General features: G+C 40.9%; 1 protein-coding gene across 3 annotated transcripts in view; it reads right to left on the bottom strand.

The window, feature by feature from the left end:
• Positions 1-23,379, bottom strand: part of RBBP8 (RB binding protein 8, endonuclease) — a 56,959-nt gene that overhangs the window by 18,293 nt on the left and 15,287 nt on the right. For all 3 annotated transcript variants that reach the window (XM_032223492.1, XM_032223491.1, XM_032223493.1), the window contains exons 4-11: positions 19,372-19,467; positions 17,372-17,484; positions 11,048-11,123; positions 9,780-9,937; positions 6,041-6,142; positions 3,169-3,254; positions 1,398-1,477; positions 156-966 (exon numbers count right to left, since the gene is read on the bottom strand). In XM_032223492.1, the coding sequence (XP_032079383.1) occupies positions 156-966; positions 1,398-1,477; positions 3,169-3,254; positions 6,041-6,142; positions 9,780-9,937; positions 11,048-11,123; positions 17,372-17,484; positions 19,372-19,467 (1,522 nt within the window). The remainder of the gene's footprint in view (positions 1-155; positions 967-1,397; positions 1,478-3,168; positions 3,255-6,040; positions 6,143-9,779; positions 9,938-11,047; positions 11,124-17,371; positions 17,485-19,371; positions 19,468-23,379) is intronic.

The raw sequence follows: 23,379 nt of genomic DNA, 5'->3' as shown, positions 1-23,379 counted from the left end.
TTATCTTCTGATTATCAAAGCTATATGCAGAAACAAAAGTAATCTCCTATTTACCTTGCAAAATCTATACAGGAAGAAATTAATTCAGTTTCTCAAAAAACTCAGAGTTCAAATAATGGTGCATTATAAAATAAATGCCTTAATCACATACTTACTTCTATACTGTCATCATTTTGCAAAGATGGATTAGACAAATTAGCAATTTCTTCTTTTACTTCATGCTCTTTCACTGGGGACATTTTGGTAAGAGATTTTAGGATTGCTTCTTGTATGCAGGGATGCTCCTGTGAATCTTTGTTCATTACAGAATTACTAGTGGTGATTTTAGATGTAGAATCTTTCACTAGAGGCTGAAAAACATCATGGAGAGTTGCCTGCTTCATTTTTATCTTGGAACTCTCCGCAATTATTTTTTCACAGGGAAAATCAGAGAAGCGATCAGACAGATCCAAAGGTTTATCAGTTGTGTTATCTCTGGCAATAGGAAGAACATCTGCAGGGGACGGAAAAGCATTTTCTTTTTCACAGCGGATTACATGGTTGCTCTTGTCATCATTTTTTTTCCTTTTAGAACATCTGTTCCCTAACCGTTTCTGTGATACAAGAAGGAAGCCACCTTTGATGATGTCACTTTTATCCAGATGTGTATTGGTTACACATGTTATGGCTTCCTCTGAATTCTGTTTCAAAGCCACTTGCCTACCAACTGGGGCTTGACTGAGAACTGTTGCTATTTCAGTCCCATGGCTCATAAAACGAATGTCTTCAGATTTTGATCTCACTTTCTCAGATCTTGAAAGGGAAGAACTGTTGATGGAGCTGCTTTGATTTGATTTTTTCTCGGCTGCTAAAACAGATGGGGAGAAAACTAAGCTACTTTTAATATTGGCAGATGCCCCAAAAACAGGAGAAGGTATCTTGGAATCCCACGTAGTTGGAGAAATATCCTCAGATCGGTCAGAAAATCTGAAGAGAATTAAATTTTATAAATAAATAAGTTTAAAGAAAATTACGAAACAACTCTCTGCAAGTACTTTTAATGATTTTGCTATATATATTACTTATATCATGTTCCCACAAGTAATATTTAGGCTAATTAAATTTTAAAAAGTTAAAATCTTTAAAATGTATGAACATTTATGAGTAAGAATTAAAAGGATTAAAATTAATAATACAACAGGTTCATAAGTTGAGCAGCAGACTCAGGTACTTAGGGAATCATGAAAAAGCTGTTAAACCAGGTATTATCTTTGAGAACAATATGTTCCTAGTAGTTATCCACTTATCACACATAATAGGCTAAAGTATTTATAGGAATATTTCCAAATATAACCCTAAAGTATTAATAAATATGTGGGAGAATATGAGTTTTCCATTCCTTAAAAAAAAAGACTTACTCTAAATTGTCAGTATTACTTTTAAAACACCCTTGAGCCAATTGTTTTCTTGTAACTTCAAGTGATTTGCTGCGAGGTTCCTATGGAATAAAAATATATGATTTCAGAACTAATTCCAATATTGCACAATATAATTTTCTAATGCACCTCAATTATATTTATTCACAGTGAACGAAGAATATTATTATTAATTGACAATCTTAAGACCAAACCAACAAACTGGTTGAGGCAAACATCCCAGAAACAAACAGTGTACCATATCAGATATACATGTATAGAGTTCTTATTTAAAAAATTAATTCTCAGTGAGCTTTGTGGGATGGAAAAGGGGACACAAAGTACATATAGAACCTTGAATACTGAAAGTGAACAAACTGTTCCTTGACTTCCAAAGCAAGTATTTCGTAGTCTTCAACTTATGACCAAAATTTCCATTGCTAAGCAAGACAGTTAAGTAAATTTTGCCCCATTTTACAATCTTTATTGCCCATCTTAAGTGAATCACTGCAGTTGTTAAGTAAAACAGTTGTTAAGTGAATCTGGCTTCTCTATTGGCTTTACTTTCTGAAGGTCGCAAAAGATGATCACATGACCCCAGGATACTGCAACTATCATAAATATATGCCAGTGTCCAAATTTTGATCATGTGACCACCTGGATGCTGCAATAGTTGTATGAAAAATTGTCATAAGTCACTTTTTTTCCAGTGCCATTCTAACTTTGATCAGTAACTAAACAAATGGTTGTAAATTGAGGATTATGTTTACTTGGTTTTTAAATATGTATTTATATCATAATTTTCAAATGCAAATAAATATATTCTTGTGTTACTAAGGATAAATGAAACTTTCATTGAGTAGTACTTTTGAATATTGGCCTGTCTGCCTCTGTGAATTGCCCTGCATAGAGTTAAAATATATTTCAAGAACTGGTTCAGTTTTTAGTCATATATTTTGAAAATAATGTAGAAAAAAATACTTGTGACTAGAGGAATGTAGCAAAAAATGATGAGATTAAACATCAAATCCTACAGAGAAATGTGAGAAACTAAATATATTCACATTGACCTATAAACCATGGATTATTTTCTAGTATGGGGTTTTTATGTCAAATTAAATAAAAATAAATGAGCCATATCATGGCTTAGCATAATGTGGGAACAGTCAAGAGACCAATATAATTATTCAAAATTTTTAATTACGAATGAAATAGAAAACAACCAGTCTGTGTAAATAAGCCACCAATAGTGCTTAATGCTACCTGTATTAAAAATATACCTTCTCAAACCTCTCAAAGAGCACAGGACTTTTTATACCATGTTCATGTTTATTAAAAAATGGATTAATTTCCAAAACTATAACTAAAACAATGAATAGTTATATTTATTCAGCAAAGAAATGCATATAGCAATGCAAAAATATTGGTATCTATTCCTTCATGCTTATTTCTAGTAATTTGCTTTCTAGCAAATTGAGGGGAAACATTCCTGTAATTGTCTTTGAAAAATTTATGCAGATGCAGGAATGATGTAAACATTTCATTTGGCTTAATTAAAATTTAGAGCTAGACTTCAATTTTTAGAATTTACCTTCTTTATTTAGCTTTTTGGGAAAAGATCAAAAGAATCCAATATAAATCACATGTGCATGATCTCTTTATGTACTGTGCTTAACAGCTGGCGGTATGTTTTGTAAGTCATTAGATGAAATAAAGAAAAGGAACAAACTCTTGTCTATGAAGATATATGACAGATCTTAAAATTAGTACTTACATGTTCATCACATTCAAGTGTTTCTGCAACAATTGCCTTCAAATTAAAATGCACTGAATTGGGACATTCTTCTTTTACTTCATTGCCTGTACCAATGGAAAAGGAAATCAGCAAAAATTCACAAGATAAATACTTTCCCATTCTTGGTAATGGTCTTTTCAATCTTTTCTTTACTGAATTAAGACTTAGGTTTTGCATCTCCTATCTAAAGAAGAAGAAAAAAAAATATGCTGGTTAGATTGGTGCAATCTTATGCCAAGTCATTTAAAAGTTATTGGACACTTGCTTTCATTAGACATACAAAACTAGTTGTCATACAGTAAACAGGAAGCTAGTTTTTTGCTGTTCATTAGGTCAAGATTTTTTCTCCATTTTGATTGGTTTCATCATCTACTGTACAGTGGTATAGTCTCAATATTGAAAATCAATATGTCAATATTGAAAGCCAATGTATTATCTTATCAATGCTGTCAACAAACACATTTTTTCCAAATGTTTGGTAGTCCATATTTAGGTTATATATTTATAGGTTAAAATATTTTTTAAAATATTATGTGGAGTATTGGTGAAACCAAGAGAAAATGAGAAATAAGTAATAGTTCTGAATCAAAGAGGTTTTATTCTATGAAATGGAATTGAATATATTAATAGATGCATGGAAGTACAGATGTAGTGTGGAACTGAATGTATATGTACAGACATGAGTACATTAATTAGGAATGAAAAATACGATGTATTTTTAACATGTAAGGCACAGAATGTTATAATAAAGATTAATAAGGATAAGTATGAAAGTACTAATTTGTAGATTGATGATAATTGGTTTGAATGGTGAAACGAATGGAATGAAAGGAGTAGATATGACTTTTGACAAAAACTGTGCAAATTCTGATTATATGTCATCCACTAAGAAAATTATGTTAGGAGCCATAAATAAATGATAGGAATGAGTCAAGAGAGTACAGAAAAATGATTCAACTTTTCAGAGATCCAGAAATGAATGAGAATTGGGATTGTTGGGATATACCTATGTAGAAGGTGTTATTTCAAATATGTCATATAAGCTTATTTATGAGCACATATGGCAAAGGAAGGGATTTAAATCTAAAAGCATGATTGATTTAATTGTTTTTAATGAAATGCTGAGAAAATTAGTGAAGGATATACAAAGATGAGAAATTCTGAATATGAGATAGACTATTTCTTAGTAGTGTTAAATGTAAGCTGGGGAAAGTGGGCATGAAAGGAACAAAACAATGTTATAGTGAACTAGATTAAGCTATATTTCCTTTCTTTTTCTTTAACCTCACAGCTTTAGTTCCTTTTAATTTATTTTCTGCCCTTTGAATAACTTACTATTAAAGGGAACAGCAGAGAGGGGGGGGAGGGAGGGAGGGAGGGAGGGAGAGGGAGAGGGAGAGGGAGAGAGAGAGAGAGAGAGAGAGAGAGAGAGAGAGAGAGAGAGATCCTATGTATTGCAGAAATAGTTCCTTTAATACATAGATATTAAAAAGAATAAATTAAAAGAATTGTTATTGGAATTCTTGCCAATTTATGTTTTTCAGTGCTGCTTGAAAAGTGAAGAATCCGAAAAGCATAAAAGAGCTTTATAACAATGCCATCACTCTTGTTGCTAAGCAAAAATAACCAAGCTGACCTTAAGTGACTGACAAAAGAAATCAGTATTTATTAAAGCTACCTCCTGTTTTTCAGCCAAGCTGGCTTCTAAAGCACTAAAATCAAAGAACTAAAATAAATGTACAAGCAGTAAATAATAGAAAAACACAGATTAAAAGGAGGCAGGGAGAAAATATTCAGGCTTTTGATCCCTGCATGTTGTTTTGGTGATGCACTTTCTTGCTGAGGTTCTTTATTGCTTCTTGAAGCCTGGTAGGATAGCTTGAAGAACATTATTTTTAAATAATTCATGGCACATATAAAACACTTGTCTGAGTAGTTCTAATTTGGCCTCGTCATCAAGATTATGTTTACCACAACTTCTGTTACAAACTTCCAACTTAACCAAAAATGTATAACCTTATAATATATCTAGATCAAATTTTCTGAGTGTCAAAAAAACAGAACCTACTGAATACTATTATTCTATATACTATAAAACTTTTTCTATGACAATATACACAGAAACTGAAATTTTAAATTTTAACTTACATTTCTTAACCAAAAATCAATTACACTAAAATAGTATTGGCTGGATTTATCAATATTAAATCATGTGCATATTAAATTTCTGTGGCAGAATTTTCTAACTTAGCAACCCCCCAGATATAATAGTGTGTCATAAATTTTCAGCAACATAGTTTTTCTGGCTGCAAATTATAGTAATTACATTCCAGCAAAAGCTGAAGCATCAGTTTGGTCAGGGCTACTGTACACCTTAGTTATTTTTGCAAAGCCACGTGGCTCTGTAGAGAATTAAATATACCCAGTATATTAATGCATTTCTAACCCATTTGCTTTGAATCATCTGCTTGATTTTAATTTGTTGATAAAAATCTTAAAAGCTGTATCAGAAAATAAAGGATTCCAATATTATGCAGCTGAATGCTCAAGCTTGACAAGCTTGTAGCAGATAAAAAGCTAAGCTAAGAATAATTAACTTACATCAAGATATAATTAGTAATTAGTAATTTAATAGATTTGTATGCCGCCCAATCCCAATATAATTGCTTTACTGTTCCATCTGTTTCTTCAAAAATATTTCGGAATGAACTATTTGAACCTCTGCTTCTTTCCTAACCAAAATTTTCTATAGGAGATATCTTTAAAACAATTTTTTTATTTGTTATTAAACAATAGTGTTGATATTTATTGTTATTAAATATTAAATAATGCTAAAAGTGGTGATATTTACTTGAATCTGGGGACAACTGTGGATCACATGTATCAGCCACCAATATTTCTTCTTCAGACCAAGCAGGCTTTTGAGTGGAAGACAATGTAATATTTCCAAGTTCTAGAAAAAAATATAAAATTTATATTTAAATATTTATAGAAAACATTTTTTTAAAAAAATCTGATGCATTTAGATCCCAAATGGCTTTGGTTTCTGGTTAACTGTCTTGCCTTCCTTCTTGACATATTTTGTTTTCTTTTGATTTCTATCTATAAGCTAACCCAGAGCTGTTATGAAGTTAGGTAGCCTTAATGTTGACATAGTAAACAGATAAATAAGAGCTGAGTGGACCTGGATGCACAAATCTATATTCTCTGACAGAATTTGAGTATGGTAATTTCTGTATGTACATGAGTCAGCAAAACAGCTGATTAAGAACTACATTTATTTATTCAAATTTCAATAAAGTACAAATTCAGTATGTACTTTAAACAGTTTACATTATGCTTAAATAATAGAACAACGCCCAGCCTACCTTGACAAAATCCCCCCCAAAAGATTTTTGTATTAATTACTGAAAATTCTATGCAACAATCTGAACACCTGTGGATTTCCATTAAAGTGATTCACTTTTTCTTGATTGGCTTTTAGATATCAGAGTTAAGTGGCTGTATATTTTAATTAGTTTCCATATTTTGATTAGCCATTAAACTATATTGTAAAAAAAGGCATTTCTGTCCAGAATACTACAGGAAAATGCATTTATTTAGAAGTACCGTATTTTTCGGAGTATAAGACGCACCTTTTTACCTCAAAAAAAGAGGCTGAAAATCTGGGTGCGTCTTAAACATGAATACAGCATTTTTTGCCTCCTGAAGCCCCGTCCCTTCACCAAAATGGCCCTGCATACCCTTATGGAGGCTTTCAGGGAGCTCCTGGGGGCTGGGGTGGGCAGAAATGAACAAAAAAGGGGCAGTTTGTTGCCCCCCAGCAGCACTCTATAAGCTTCCATAAGGCTATGCATGTAATTTGTTTGAAGAAAAACGGGCGCATTTTTGCAAAAAATGGCCCATTTTTTGCTCATTTCTGACCCCCCCGGGGCACTCTGCAAGCCACCCCCAAGGCTATTCATGCCTTTTTTTGGAAAAAGGCCTGAATACCTACCTACCTACCTATGTAATACCTACCCACCTACTCTCTCTCTCTCCCTACCTATCTACTGTATTTCTCTCTCCCCCCTGCTTTATCTACCTACCTACCTACCTAACTACTCCCTTTCCCTACCTATCTACTGTATTTCTCTCTCTCTATTTCTCTCTCTACCCTTCTACCTACCTACCAACCTACCTATTCTCTTTCTCCCCCTATCTACTGTATTTCTCTCTCTCTCTTTCTATTTCTCTCTCTCTATCCACCTACCTCCCTACACTCTCTCTATCTCTATTTCTCTCTCTATCCCTTTATCTACCTACCTTCTCTCTCTCCCTACCTACCTACTGTATTTCTCTCTCTTTCTCTCCCTGTCTATCCCTCTATCTACCTACCTACGTTTAAAAAAAAATCTGCCTCTTCAAAACCTTGGTGCGTCTTATACTCCAGTGCATCTAATATGGTACCTAAAGTATTGAAGCCTAAAAATTGGAGAACATTTAAGATTGAGGACCTGGGTATTGAACACAAGTTACTGACCAAAGAACAACTTGTTTGCTAGTCTAAATTAAGCAGATATGTACAGTGATATATAATGAAATGTAATATATAATATAGTATTTATATTTATAATATAAATATATAATAAACTAGATAAAATATTCTGTTTTTGCCAATGGCTAACCAGAGTCTTTCAAGAACAGAAGTTATAAAAACCTTAGACCATAGGATAGGTTTGCTTTCTTATAGGTCTTACCATTATTGAATGGTTTTAAAATAAAACCACACCTGAATTTAAACTATTTCAAAACCACTATATATTTAAAAAACAAAATTATAAACAAACACATTTGAAACTAAAATATCAAAAAGAATTCCATGCAGTTTAAAACGCAGAGAGGTGACCTGTAGATAAGAGCGCTAATACTGAATGTATGTGTTCAGGTTATGATTTTCAAATAAATACATAATTATACTTAAGTATTTAAGAAAAATAGTGTTTAAAAATACAATCATTCCAAAAAATTCATCTTGTATTACAACTATGTAATGTATATAGTATGAGAATTGCTTTTATTACTTTCAATTTGTATTTTTATCTTTAGCTATATGAATAATAGCTTGGCTTAAAAGCTTTCACATTATTTATTTATCAAATTTACACACTGCCCATCTTACTATCCATGTCTCTGGGTGCTTTACCGATACAAATAATAAAACCAAATATAATTAAAAACATAATTAATACAGAGTGAAAAATAAAATACGAGTGGAGTTTAAATGTAAGTTAAAAAGTGAGTAAGATTAAAAAAATGAATGGAGTACCAGCTAATCCCAGGATTATGTGCCACTCCTTGAACCCAACACCAGATAGCAGAGCCAGATCTTCACACTCTTTTGAAAGCATAAAAAAGTAGAGGACAACCTCTCCTCTGGGGACATGATATTCCATACTGCAAGGGCAATGACAATGGCAGAGAAGACTCTTTTCCTTGAATCTATCAATCAAAATTCTCTAAATGACAGGGTCCGTAACATACCTTTCCTGCCTGCCAGGGTGGGATGGTGAATGCAATTGGAACAAGATGGTTCCTCAAGTAACTTGGTCCTATGCCATAAAGGGCTTTAAAAGTGATAACCAACATCTTGAATCCAGAAGAACACTGGTACCCAATGTAGTTCACACAGCAGAGCTGTTACATTTGGAGCTGCAGCTTCTGGATACTCTTCAAGAGTAGCCTCATTTGAAGCAAATTGCAATAGTCCATATGGGAGTTGACCAACACATGAGTGATTGAGAAGGGCCTCCCAGTCTAGGAAAGGTTGTAACTGGCACACAACATGAAATTGAGAAAAAGTCCTTTCTAGCCACCACTATCTGCTTCTTGAGTAAATCAAGTAAATATTTAAAACACCCTTTTTCATTAAATAACAGCTATACTTCAGATTAAAATCACAGTTTTAAACAATTCTCTCTGGCCATCTCTGTATCTGTGTGTATGACTAAAAGATTTTAAACAATAGTTTATCACAGTGGTGAAATTCAATTTTTTTTACTACTGGCTCTGTGGGCGTGGCAGGGGAAGGATATTACAAAATCTCCATTCCCACCCCACTCCTGGGGCCAGCAAGATGTAGTATTTGCCAGTTCTCCAAACTACTCAAAATCTCCACTACCAGTTCTCCAGAACCTGCTAAATTTCACCCCTGGTTTATCATCTATATTTTATTCTAAACTTGGATATCATAAAATTAAAATCCTTCTATTGTCCATAAGGTGGTGGTGTAATGCTTAAAGAAAAAAGCAGCTAAAATTAAGAATTTATTTTTTTATGCAGCAGAATGTTTTTGAAGATACAATTATATTATTTCACTGAAACAGATGCTTGAACTACCAAATATATCATTTGAATATTGCTTATCTGAACTACTTATATTCAAATGTCTACATTCTGAAGATTTTAGTTTGCTAGTATTGAAAATGAGATTTAAAAATTGACCTGTTTAACAGGCAAAAAAGGAGCACAATTTTTTTTGTTCTGTTACCTTTGAAATGACAACTATTCCCAACTACTTTAGGGGAAGAATTAATTATTAAAAATTATACCATAGATTCTTCCTTTCTTTTCCAAATCTGTGTGCTTTTGTTCTGTGTACCGGACATGCCTATTTTCTCGTTTTCGTCGCATTCGATTAACCATTGAAAGTGACAGTGACTGAACTGGTGAACCTGGAATAACATCTTCCATATATTGCTCTTGCTCCCTAAGAAAACCATAGAAGAACAATATGAATAAAGGTTAAATACATTAACCTCCCCTATTCTGTCATTTTCCTGGAGTGAATCAATTAAAATCTGTTATCAAATAACACTGAATGGTTATTCTGGTATCCTTTTTTAATTTTTTTAATTTTGCTCTTACCTGCACTGGGGGAAGGAGAGTAGTAAAACAGGAGTGAAAGTAAGGAAAGAGATCCTATATCTGGAGAAATTACTGAGAAAGAGGGATGAAAAAGCACTATGAATTTAAAAATAATAATTAGATAGATTTAAAGTCTGTAGTAGCTGAAAATGGTCAGGAAAGGAACTTCAGAAAACAACAGCAATAAAAGTGGAAAAAAGAAATGTTTCATCCTTTCCAGTCTTCAAAACAACAATCTGGAAGACGCATATAGCAACTGATAAAACTTGGAAGAAAATACTGGTTAAAAAAAAAGAATGGCAGAAGTATGCATATAAATGATAATTTTAAAGACTGTAAATCATGCAAGTGTTAAAAACTAGAAATGCCAAGAATTCATTTTCCAAACTTAGCTTCTCTACTAAATACAATTTGGTTTTGCTATGACTAGCTCCACTACGTCCCCAATCCATCTGAATAACCTACAGTTTTAAGAGATTGAACTAAATGTAAAGAAATTTTCTCAGCAAGGAGCTAACCTTTGTTTTTATGTATTTATCGCAGAACTCCTATTTGGAAAACAATGGGATCTTTGAACATTTTGAACATGAAATTCAGAGGTGTTTTTACATAAGTGAAACTTTTTTGTTTAGAAAAATGTATGTCTCATGTTGTACTGAGTGGGAGTACTTGCTTCTATTAGTAAAATTATCGCATTTTGGTTATGTCATGAACATCTTTTTTCCAACACACACACACACACACACACACACACACACACACACACACACAGAGAGAGAGAGACAGAGACAGAGACAGAGAGAGAGAGAGAGAGAGAGAGAGAGTATAATTGCCTATACCTTAGCTTGACTAGTAATAACTTCCATCCATGCATTTTTGTTCATATGACATACAAGTTGTCTTTCATTTCTTCTGAGATAATTTTGTCTTTTATAGTTATAAATAAACTTACTCCACTTTTTGCTGCATTTTCTGAAGTTGTTCTAAAATCTTTTTATTTTCATCCTGTAAGTTGTTTCTTTCATTTACTGAAATAAAATGAAAGCATTATAATTTTCTGCTGTGGTTTATCTTTATCCTTTTCACAATCAATATATAATCACTAAGATAACGCTAAAATGATTTACATATTAATGTAAATGGAATATTTCATAACATAATTTGTAAATCAATGATATTCATCATAAGGTTTAGCAATATTTTTTTCCTATTTTACCTTTTCATCACATCAGAATTACCTTAATTATTAAGAATTAGAACTATTGAGAAAGACCGTTGGCTTACCTGAACGGTCGTTCTCAGGGCACTGCGAGGAGAGTCCAAGTGTGGGTTAACACAGCCTATCTGCCCTTGGACTGAGTAATGTTTTTCTTGACCACGCCTCCCTTTGCCTCTCCATGTTCAGTTTAAAAATGAAAGGACAAATATAAGGTAAGAGTTCACAGTCAATAATACAATCACAGATTGTAAGAACCCCCCCGCCAGGTGGGTTTGGACTCTCCTCGCAGCGCCCTGAGAACGACCGTTCAGGTAAGCCAACAGTATTTCTCCAGTGCGCTGCTTGTAGAGTCCAAGCATGGGACATGCCCAAGTTATAAAGTCCCAGGGTGGGTGAGAGCCAGAGCCTCCGGAGTTTCAGCAACTCTTTGCAAAATTCTTCTTCCGAAAGAGGCTTCGGCTGAGGCTGAGGCAAAGGTGTCTATTTTATAGTTTTTAATAAAGGTGGTGGTGGAAGCCCACATGGCCACCCTGCAAATGTCCAGAATAGATGCCTGGGTCGCCCATGATGCTGACGCTGCTGCGCTCCTAGTAGAGTGTGCGGTGATCCTGCACGGGGCCATCTTGCCCTGATGCTCATACGCAGCTTAATGCAAGCGTGCAGCCAACGACCTACGGTGTGAGATGAGACCTTGCGGCCAAGAGACCCAGGAAGGAAAGAGATGAAGAACGCCTCTGAACGACGGAATTCCTTAGTCCTTTTTACATAAATGTGGACGGCACGCCTCACGTCCAACTTATGCCATTCATGCTCTCTAGGGTGAGAAGGTTTAGGAAAAAAGTTAGGCAATATAATCTCTTGAGATCTATGGAACAGAGAGTTAATTTTAGGGATAAATGAAGGATCAAGTCTCAATATTAGCCTGTTGGGGTGGATCACGCACAAGTTCTCCCTGACTGAGAGAGCCGCCAGTTCGGACACCCTGCGTGCAGAAGTGATAGTCACCAGAAAGGCAGTCTTGATGGTCAGGTGGCATAGACTATATGTACACAGAGGCTCAAACAGAGGACCCGTCAGAGCCCTTAAGACAAATGGGAAGTCCCAGGATGGGTAACGGTGGACTGTCGGTGGACTGATGTTTGCTGCACCCTTCAGAAGCTCTTAATTTGAGGGTGCTGGCTCAGAGGACGAGACGAGCCCCTGGCCAGGATAGTTGACAGCGCTGAAACCTGTTGCCTGAGTGTACTGGGCGCCAGACCTTTATCTAGACCCTCCTGCAGGAAGTCCAGGGTCTGAAGGACTGAAGCTGAAAAGTCAACAATGTCTCTAGCCTTGCACCACGCTGAGAAGGCGGCCCAGGTGCATTGTATATTCTGGTAGTGGAAGATCTCCTGGATGCCTGTATTGTTCATATGACCTTGTCAGAGATGTTCTGTTTCCTCAGGAGGTCCCCCTCAAGTGCCAGACAGCTTGTTATAGCCACTGGGGGTCTGGATGACTGATGGCCCCCTGGCTGAGGGAGACTTGATCCTGAGGAATTCGCCACGGTCTCTGAACGGAGAGACTGACAAGGTCTGTGTACCAGGACCTCCTGGGCCAGAATGGTGCCACCAGAAGAACTTCTGCCCGTTCGGTCAGGAGCTTGGCCACTACCTGAGGAATGAGGGGCAGAGGAGGGAGAGGAGTTCCCGGGGCCACTCGCACCTCAGTGCGTTCATCCCTTCCGCCAACGGCGATTGGTAATGGCTGAAGAATCGTGGCAGTTGTGTGTTGGAATGTGTGGCAAAGAGGTCTACTTGCGGTTTGCCGAATCTCCTCACGATCTGTTGGAACAGGTCCAGGTGTAGGTGCCACTCTGAGCAATCGATGCGCTGTCAGCTCAGCCAGTCTGCCTCCCGGTTGCTTATTTCGGAGATATGATCTGCTCTGAGAGAAGCCAGATGTCGCTCCGCCCACCTGCCCAGAGTCTCTGCCTCGACCATGAGGCCCTTTGAATGGGTACCTCCCTGCCTGTTTATGTGGGCTTTTGTCGCCACATTGTCTGTCATTAACAGTACATGACGTCCCTTTATCAACCCTGCAAATCGGCGAAGCACGAGTCGGGCTGCCCTCAGCTCTAGCCAGTTGATGCTGTGGGCAGCCTCCCTCTGAGACCACTGGCCCTGGGCAAGTTGACCCTGACAGTGGGTGCCCCACCCCAGAAGGCTGGCATCTGTGGTCACAACGACTCTTTCTGGTTCTTTGAACAGACAGCCTTTCATGACCGCCTTGGACCTCCACCAGGCCAGGGATCGGGTCACCTTCCGCAGGAGGCGTACGCACCTATGGGAGTTGCTGATTTTCGGTCTCTGCATTGAGAGGAGAAACCATTGCAGTTCCCTGGCATGCAGACGGGCCCAGGGAACCACCTTCAGACAGGAGATTATGATCCCCAAGAGCTGGGACAGCTGGACGATGGGCACCCTTTCCTCATGCAATCCAGGATGGAGTGGAGAGATTGCATCTTGAACCTCTTGTAAGCCAGATGCTGATTCAGGCTTTTGAGGTCCAAGATGGCCCTCCACCCGCCTGAGCTCTTCGGGATCAGGAACAGGATGGAATAGAAGCCCCGCCCTTCCTGGTCCGTTGGAACTGGTTCTATGGCCTCTATTTGAAAAAGATGGAGAATCTCCGCTTGCAGGAGCTCCCTCTTTACTGGGTTTCTGGAAGTGGGGCAACGGATGAACCTCCTCTGAGGGAATGTTAGAAACTCTAGGACTAGGCCCCTCCTGATGGTGTTGAGGACCCATGAGTCTGAGGTGATCTCCTTCCACCTGTCGCCGACCCCCTATGGGAGGCACCCTGTGATGGTCACTTCCTTCTGTGGAATGGACAGGAGTTGTTGTTGCCACTGTTGCCCCTGCGAAATGGCTTCCGAAAGGAAGACTGCTGCTGTCTGCTACGGGACCCGAAGGATGCCCTATCTTGATGCCTAATGGCCTCTGGTAGGAGGAAGAAGAGGAAGCTGAACCGGCCTCCTGGTTCCGGAAAGATTGCTTACGAAAGGAACCAGAACCTTTACGATCGTTCCTTTTCAAGGTGGCCGGGACGACCTTCCATTTGTCTTTGGTTTCGATGTCCAAGGACTCCCCGAACAACTGCCCTCCCTTGAAGGGGGCAGAAGCCAACTTCCATTTGGCCTTCATCTCGGCTTGCCAGTGCCGTAGCCACAGAAGGTGGTGAGATGTGATATTGGACGCTAGCGCCCTAGAGGCAAACTTCGCTGCATTCAGCGAAGCATCAGCTGAGTATTCAATGGCTGTAATAATCTTGGTGAGCTTGTGACGCCACCTAGACTTACTGGGAGGAGGCTCGGATCTGAGTTGTCTCAGCCAGAATAAGGATGCCCTAGTGAAAAAGGAGGCAAAGGTGGAGGTCTTAATGGCCCAGGCAGACGGCATATGAGTTTTATGACACGCCTTCTCCGACCTCTTGTGTTTGGCCTTCAGACCTTATAGCAGGTCCGTAGGCAGTTTAGAATTGGATGTTAATGACACCACAGGGGCATCTACCACTGGAAACTTTAAAATGTCCTCCATTTTTTCTTCCACAGAATAAAGGGACTTATCCCTCCCACTAGGGTTGGTCAGGGTGCCGGGCTGGACCCATTGACGCTGGACCACATCCATAAAGAGGTCAGGCACAGGAATAAGCTCCTGGGCAGGAACCGTTTCCTTAAACAGACCATGCTTATGGTCTTTGGATGCAGCCGAGGCCTGATTAGAATAAGATTTGGGGGTGGAGCCTAGCTCAGTTGCCGCCATGGCCTTGTGTAGTATAGACTTGAACAAGGACGGCTTAAAAAGACCAGTGAAGGCAGGTTTGTCAGGGGGCAGATCCTCATTCTCTGAGAGTACATGCCCCTCAGCCCCTTCCCCCTCTGAGCTAGAGGATTCAGAGACAGATGATGTGGGAGGGGAGACTGTCTCCTTGGAGGTGGAGGCCTTAGCTTGATGCTTGACCTTGGAAGACCTGGATTTCCGGGAGTCTCTCTGCTTAATGCCCTCCACGATGCCTTGGGAGATGGCCAGAGAGATCACCTCCCTCATTTCAGCTGACAATACTGGGCTCTTGCCCTCCCTCAGGCGATGCTTGCTGGTGTGCCCATGGCTCCTAGCCCTGCCTGAATTGGAGTCCCCTCCCTGTGGTAATATGCTCTGGAAGGAGTCATGTTCCTCCCTGATAAAGGAACTGGGTGAATCAGGATAGCCACAGGAAGCCTCTGGTGAGGGATCCCTGGACTCATAATCCTCTACAGAGGGGGAGCTACTGCCCCTTGGAGAAGGATCCCCGTGATCTAGGGAAGAAGGTTCCTTGTGGTGGTGCGGGGCTAAAGGCTCTGCCTCCTTATGGGGACGAGGTGTCACTCTGGTCTCCTCAGGTGGCTCTGATGACCCTTGGGGGGACTTTTTACCGGTGCCCTTAATCCCTTTTCCCTTTTTGGGCAGGGGATCTATTCTGCTTCGCTTGCTGGAGGGCCCTGCTAGCTCCTCCTGCACTTCCCTACATTCCTCAACCATGCTGCCTTAGCCCAAGGGAAGGTCTGGAATGGCGATGCTGCAAAGGAAGGGCACCCACGCTGGCCAGACGGCTCAAGCGCGATCACAGATGCTTCAGGAGGGAAAGGGCCGCCTGATTGACGGAGTCCTTCCCCCCACCGCCCTCGGCTCCCCGAGACTTAGCTTGAAGGAGGACAAAGGCTAGCCGGCACCCCGAACTAGCCCTGCACCCCCGGCGGCACTCTGCGGCTGAGAGAAGGTCAAAGTCACTCCTCACAACCTGTTCCTTCGGTCTTCGCTCTCTGGAGCTCCTGAATGTCCGCACGCGATGACAGGCCTCTTCGGAGTGACCCAAAATGGTGGTGGGTGCGCGCACAGCCTCCTCCCGCCAATTCTGCTGTCACTCAATGGAAAGCGTGCCAAAGCAGCAGAAACCGTTGCCGCTGTTGCCGGACAGACTAGAGGACCGTGAAGCCAGCGACAAGTGCCTGCAAGGCCCTGGACGAACTACAGACGAACTACAGGACGCAGCCACACACACCCCCCTCGCTCGCCAGCAGCAGCCGGACAAGTGATCTCCACGCCCTGAGACGCTTGCGACCAGCGGACGCCAGGCCCGGCCCGGGAAACCTCTCAGCAATTCAAATCAAACCTTCACACAGAATCTGTAGATTTTTGATAGTTGAGAAGAAAGGTGGTCAAATGGGATTGATAAACACCTCAGTCTATCTGTCCTTGGACTGGAGCACTCCCAAAACAGTCCCAACGGGCAGACTGAGTTTTAAAATTGAACATGGAGAGGCAAAGGGAGGCGTGGTAAAAAAAAACATTACTCAGTCTAAGGGCAGATAGGCTGTGTTAACCCACGCTTGGACTCTCCAAGCAGCGCACTGGAGAATTCATATGATACAGGATCAGAATTCAAAACAAAATTATATCTTAATGCAAATTTGATATTTGAGCAAAGCTATCCACTGAATCAAGTCTAAATAAAATGCTCTTGGTAATTCAGTTCAACATCAACTAAAACATTTTTATATTTTGTCTCAAACAAATTAAAACTATTTTATTTGTCTTAATATATTAATAACTTTGTAAATGTATTAAATTATATTTCATGAATCCTCAAAAAGTATAGTATTAATAGTGCAATCCCTCACATATCTCTTTTGAAGTATATCAGATTAATTGTGAAGCCCTCGGTGTTCTCTGAGCTTGGTTCTTTTCTTGAAGATGTTTCATTACTCAACAGTAACATCATTAATGCTAGTTACCCTAGTTGGCTACGGAAATGTCTGCAAAAAAAGTCACGAAGCTCAGAGCACAAAGACTCCATTGGTCAACCCTGAGCTATAAATATTTTCTTCTATGGTATACTAAGTTAAATTAAATTGCGCTTACTACTGGGTAAATGGTTTTATGCAGAAATCTTACTATGAGATTAACTCTGATTGAAGGACAATAGCCCCAAATGCAAAAACAATAGCATTAAAAAAAAACAAAGGATGCTAAAACTCACTCAGTTCTGTGATTAACTTAAGGTTCTGTTGCCGGATATTTTCAAATTCCTGTTGTTTCTTCTTCATATGCTCTTCAGTTACTGCACACCGATCACATAATCCTGCCCTTAACCTATGTAATTAGAAGGGTGTATTTTCTCCATCTGTTTTTGGTTCAATATAAATTTTGAAAGTACTAGATAAGTCAGCGCACTCTAAGGACGGGCTTATGATAAGTTATATAAAGATTTTAGCTAATAGGATATAAAAACATTAAGGCTGAAATCATAAGCATACTTACAAGATATTAAGACTTATTGAACATTGCAGGATTTGCTTGTAAGTAATCATTCAATAATTGTTTTGTAGTAGTAACTGAAATACTTATAAATATTAAAGAATGTTTCTCGGCTAATTCCAATTTTTGATCACTGAGTGAAGAAAATACTATTTGGTAAGAGAAAAAACATTTTTCCTCACATATGTTCTTATTTTACAGCTCTTGAATATTCTCCAGAGAATTCATAGCTGGATATTATTGGAAAAAAATTCCTCACAACTCAATCATTATGTGATCCAGTAGGGCATATTCAGACATAAACCTTCAATATAAATGTTATCTTCAGCAGTTCTAATGTTATTTTGCAGCAAGACAAATACCTTATAGAAAGCAAAGCAAAAACATTAAATTATATTTTTATGGTCTGAAGACTTTAAAAATTTAATCAAAAATTATAGGTCTATGAGTCTAGAAACCCGAACAGTCAAATGACCCAGGTGATGTTAGGACCATTTTGGACAGGGCCACACAAGAGAGCAAAGTTTTATCTGTGCATGCGTAGGGTCTAGGTAGGATGCAAAACCATGTCCCCCCCCACCCCAAATCCATCATTTTGTTTTTGCTTTTGTAGAACTGGTCCCTGGTGCCCAAAAGGTTGGGAGCTGCTGTTGTAAAAGAACCTATTTTTAGTCTCATCCAATCAGAGTACAACAAAGATTATTGATAAGCAGTATTTTAAATGAACTACTGGCAATTTTACAACAATGGAAATTTCTGATCCAGTAATATAGCAAGAAGCCATTATTCTAACAGTAAAATTTTTAAAAAGAAACCATTTTCTGGTGCACCAAGTTGCTCTGCTTTTTTTATACAAATAGAAAGTGCATCCACATGCAGGCCTATTATTTTGGAGCCAAGCATAAGAACAAGCAAATCACTTTGTTTTTTTTCTATATTATAATAACTGGCAAGTCAGTCCTTACCCACCAGAATGGCTCAATCAGGGAATTAATCTTTACATACTAATACAAATGGAGTGTTCAGGAAACCCATGAATGGCCATGTTGCTGTGGCAGAAGCAATTCAGTTGTGCTTTCTACTACCATTGACTTAATGCTTACACATTAGGAACTTTTCATTATTTAACTTCTCTCTCTGGGTTTATGCAGAGCAAGATCTAAGTAAAACAGGATTCCAAATTGTGCTTTAAAATTTCTGTGTTAACCACCATGTTAAACCTAGAGCAGATTCAAATGATTGATTAAGTTTAACTTTACTATGTGTCATGCACGTGCTGCTACCAATGATCAAGTCAGAAAGCTTCTGACTACAGTTTCAAAACATGGGTTAGAATTCCAACAGAAGATTGTTACTATATATTTCTGGTTTGTTTCCTTGTACCCTGAAGAAAAAGGCAAAGTAAAAGCAAAAGTCTCATTTGTATTTCAATTTATTAACATAACATGATTACCTAAATATGGCCATTCTATTGGCTCATGAAAGCCATAACAAAAACATGTCAGTGTGGGTGGGTGTTTGTGAATGCAAAAATGTAAAACATACCAGAAAATATTAAAAAGCAACATAGTGTTATAGAATCATAATTGATAGGGATGTCAGAGATCATCTACTGAATAAAATCAATAACTAATTTAAGACTGTTCCTTTAAATTCAGTCATCTTGTACTAAAGAAAAAAGTTGCCAAATTCTGTAAACAAAAAGGAATAATTCTTACTTACCGATCTTCCAAAACTGTAATAGTATCATGCAATGATTTTTGTTGTTCTCTAAGCTGCTGGTTTTTTGTATAGAACTCATCAAGCCTCGCTGCATCCCTATATATAAAGGAAAATTAATTTTTAAACAGAGATTGCATGGGGTTAGGTGTAGTTTCATTAAGAAGAAATCCTGTTACTTCAAAGTTAATAAATAGCCATGAATACTAACATTTGAACTGAATACAAATTCTATATCTTACAAAATTAATGGCATTAAATGGTAATAAATAACAAGTTTAATCCATAACACATTACAACTAAATGACGTAAATGTAGCTGCACTGGACTTCTACTACAAACAACATAGGGAAAAATGAAAATTCTTATATAATACTGTAGGGAAGAATAAAATGACAGCAAAAATTCTTTTTCTCTATTATGTGTATCTATTAAGGGAAGCATGCACAGGTTTTCTAGTCTTAATAAATCAGTGTTCTATGTATATAAGCTGGATATAGAAAATAAAATGTCATATAGAACAGGAGAAACCGAGAATGGCAGTTGGTCTTACCTGAACTGTATGTTTCAGAGAAGGTGTGGGAGGAGTAACAGCTGGGTATTAACCAAGCCCTTTTGCCCTGGATAATCTGAGGATAATCTTTTGAAGCCATGCCTCTGATCCTCCTCTTGCTCTCCCAGATTAACCGATGGTCGTAGCAGAGCCCTGGAAGGAAAGAACAACAGAACAGCGCAAGCACATATCCTTCCTATTGACCCTGAAAGACCACTGAGCTAACTCAGGCCCCTGGCGTGGGGCGCCTAAACAAGGGGGGGAAGTGACTCCTCCCACACCTTCTCTGAAACATACAGTTCAGGTAAGACCAACTGCCAGTTTCCAGAGTGAGGTGTGGGAGGAGTAACAGCTGGGACATACCAAAGCTAGATGTCCTAGGGAGGGATCATTGGGCCTGAGCCCCTCGAGAGTCTAGGACTCCCTGCAGAACCCTCCTACCGAAGACTGCCTCCGTGGAGGCGGAGGCATCTAGGCGGTAATGTCTAATGAATGGTGAAGGAGATGCCCAGTCGACAGCCCGGCAGATCTCCTCTATGGGAGCCTGGGTGGCCCAGGCTGCTGAGGTGACCGCACTTCTGGTGGAGTGTGCAGTGATGCCCTCTGGAACCTGAATTCCCCGTGCCTCGTAGGCCTGTGAAATGGCCACCCTGATCCACCTGCTGATGGTGGCCGGGGAAACCTTAGTGCCTCTGGTGGAAGGTTGATACGACACGAAGAGGGCTTCTGAACACCTAAAGGGAGCCGTGCGCTTAAGGTAAATGCGCAAGGCTCTTCTGATGTCCAACCTGTGCCAAGATCTTTCCCTATCCCTGGAGGGCTGCGGACAGAAGTCCGGCAGAACTATCTCTAGAGCCCTGTGGAAGGGGGAATTGACCTTAGGCATGAACGCGGGGTCCAATCTTAGGATTACCCGGTTCTCTAAGAATGTGCAGAGGTCCGCTCTGCTGGAGAGAGCGTTGATCTCAGAAACTCGCTTGGCCAAGGTGATGGCGACCAGGAAGACGACCGTAAGGGTTAGAAATTGAAGGGAAACATCCCTCAAGGGTTCGAACGGTGCCTCCGTTAAAGCCTGGAGGACCGTAGGTAGGTCCCAGGAAGGGAATCGATGGACCGCTGGGGGTTTCCGATTCGCCGCTCCCTTGAGGAAGCGCCTGAGGACCGGATGTTGGGATAAGGGTGGAGCGTCCACCCCTCCCCCCCAGAATGGTGGAAAGGGCCGAGACCTGTCTCCTAAAAGTGCTGGGGGCGAGTCCCTTCTCTACACCTTTCTGCAGGAAGTCCAGGACCTGAGGTACCGAGGCCGAGGCAGGCTGAATGTCCCTTGCTTTGCACCAGTCAGCAAAGGCCACCCAGGAGGCGTTGTAAATGCGGGTGGTAGATTGCCTCCTGGACGCCTCGATGGTCCTAATGACCTTGGAGGAAAATTGGGCCTCTCTTAGCTGCTCCCGCTCAATCGCCAGGCGGTCAGATGGAGCCACTCCGGATCCAGATGCTCCAGAGACCCCTGATGTAGAGACACCTCCCCCGGGGGGATCCTCCAATGGGGAGCTGAGGACAGCTCCACCAGGTCCGCTAGCCAGGGGCAGTGTGGCCAGGTCCGCTAGCCAGGGACAGGGAGCCACTAGAATCATCTCTGCCCCCTCTGACACGAGCCTCTTCAGAACCCCGGGAATGAGGGGAAGGGGAGGGAAATGCGTAAAGTAGACCTGGTGGCCATCTGCAGCGGAGGGTGTCCGTGTCCATGGCTCCTCTGGAGGGGAACCTTGCTATGAAGTTCGGCAGCTGGGCATTCGCTGGATTTGCGAAGAGATCGGTTGTCCGAACCTTTCGCAGATCCGCTGGAAGACGCTGGGATGGAGCTGCCACTTTCTGTTGTCGACCGTCTCCCTGCTGAGCCAATCTGCTTGCTGGTTCTCCGTCCCGGAGATGTGTTCCGCTCTGATGGACCGGAGATGTCTCTTTGCCCAGTTGCCTAATCTGAGGGCCTCGTCGCGAAGGGCTTGGAGTGAGTGCCCCCTTGCCTGTTCACGTGGGCCTTGGCTGCCACGTCGTCCATCAGGACAAGGATGTGATGACCGGTGACTGTGGTCTTGAAGTGTCGTAGGGCCAGGTGGATGGCTCTGAGCTCCAACCAGTTGATGTTGTTGCACAGATCTGTTGGAGTCCAGCATCCCTGGGCTATCAGAGCTTCCAGGTGTGCTCCTCAGCCAAACAGGCTCGCGTCCATCGTGAGTACCTTCCTCGCTGGCTCCTTGAAGAGGGATCCCTTGCTCAGTGCTGGGGTCAGCCACCAACTGAATGAAAGCAGCACCTGGGGCGACACTTGGATCTTGAATCTGGCATCGCTCGTCCCCGCCTTCTGGTATGGAAGCAGGAACCACTGCAGCTCCCTGGCGTGTAGGCGAGCCCATGGCACGATCCCTATACAAGAAATGAATTTCCCAAGGAGCCTGGAAAGAAGAACTACAGGGACAGAGTGTAATTTACGAACTTCATGAATCAGCTGCACAATGCTGTCCTTTCGCTCCTGGGGGAGGAACACCGCCCCAGACACCGAATCTATAATAGAACCAAGGTGTTGGAGCCTGGTAGATGGAACCATCTGGCTCTTCTTTAGGTTGATAGAGAACCCCAGGGATCTGAGGATGTCAATGGTGGTGCCTAGATCCTGTCTGGCCGTGGCTGGGGACCTGGCTAGGACTAAGCTGTCATCTAGATAGCAAAATAGACGGACTGGTATGGAACGCAGGTGACTTGCGGCTGCAGCCAGCACCTTGGTAAAGGTCCTGGGGGCTGAGGCCAGCCTGAAGGGAAGGGCCCTATATTGGAAGTGATTTCCCTCATGGGAGAACCTAAGGAACCTGCAATGTTCCGGGACGATGCTGATGTGGAGGTAGGCCTCCGTAAGGTCGATGGAGGCCATAAAGTCGCCCTGTCGGATGCCTTCCAAGATGGATTTCAAGGAAGTCATCTTGAATCTACGGTAGACTACCCTGGAATTGAGTTGTTTAAGATCCAGGATAGCTCTCCACCCTCCTGAGCTCTTGGGGACCAGAAACAGGTTAGGATAGAATCCGGAATCTCTCTCCCCCTCTGGGACTTCTTCAATGGCCTTGATATCCAGAAGGTGTTTGATGGCCTTCGCCTTAAGGGCCCGTTTGGCCGGATCAGCAGAGGAGGTGAAGGTGCGGAACCTGTTAGGGGGTTGCGAGTGGAACTCCAAGTGTAACCCGAGCTTAACCGTCTGGAGGACTCACTCGTAAGAGGTGATGCGTTCCCAGGCATCCGTGAAAAGGGTGAGGCGACCGCCAATGGGGTGATCCGTGGCTGGATCACTTGAACCTGCGGAATGGGCAACCACCTCCTCCTCGAAAGGGCCGCTTGCCCTGCTGCTGGCCCCTGAATCTGTCCCTAAAAAACTGCCTGTCCCCCTGTCTGTGGAACCTGGGGGGTTG

The sequence above is a fragment of the Thamnophis elegans genome, chromosome 8 (assembly GCF_009769535.1).
Source record: "Thamnophis elegans isolate rThaEle1 chromosome 8, rThaEle1.pri, whole genome shotgun sequence".
NCBI classification, from domain to species: domain Eukaryota; kingdom Metazoa; phylum Chordata; class Lepidosauria; order Squamata; family Colubridae; genus Thamnophis; species Thamnophis elegans.
Note: the sequence above shows the minus strand (reverse complement) of the source record. Positions and strands in the feature narration are given on the sequence as shown.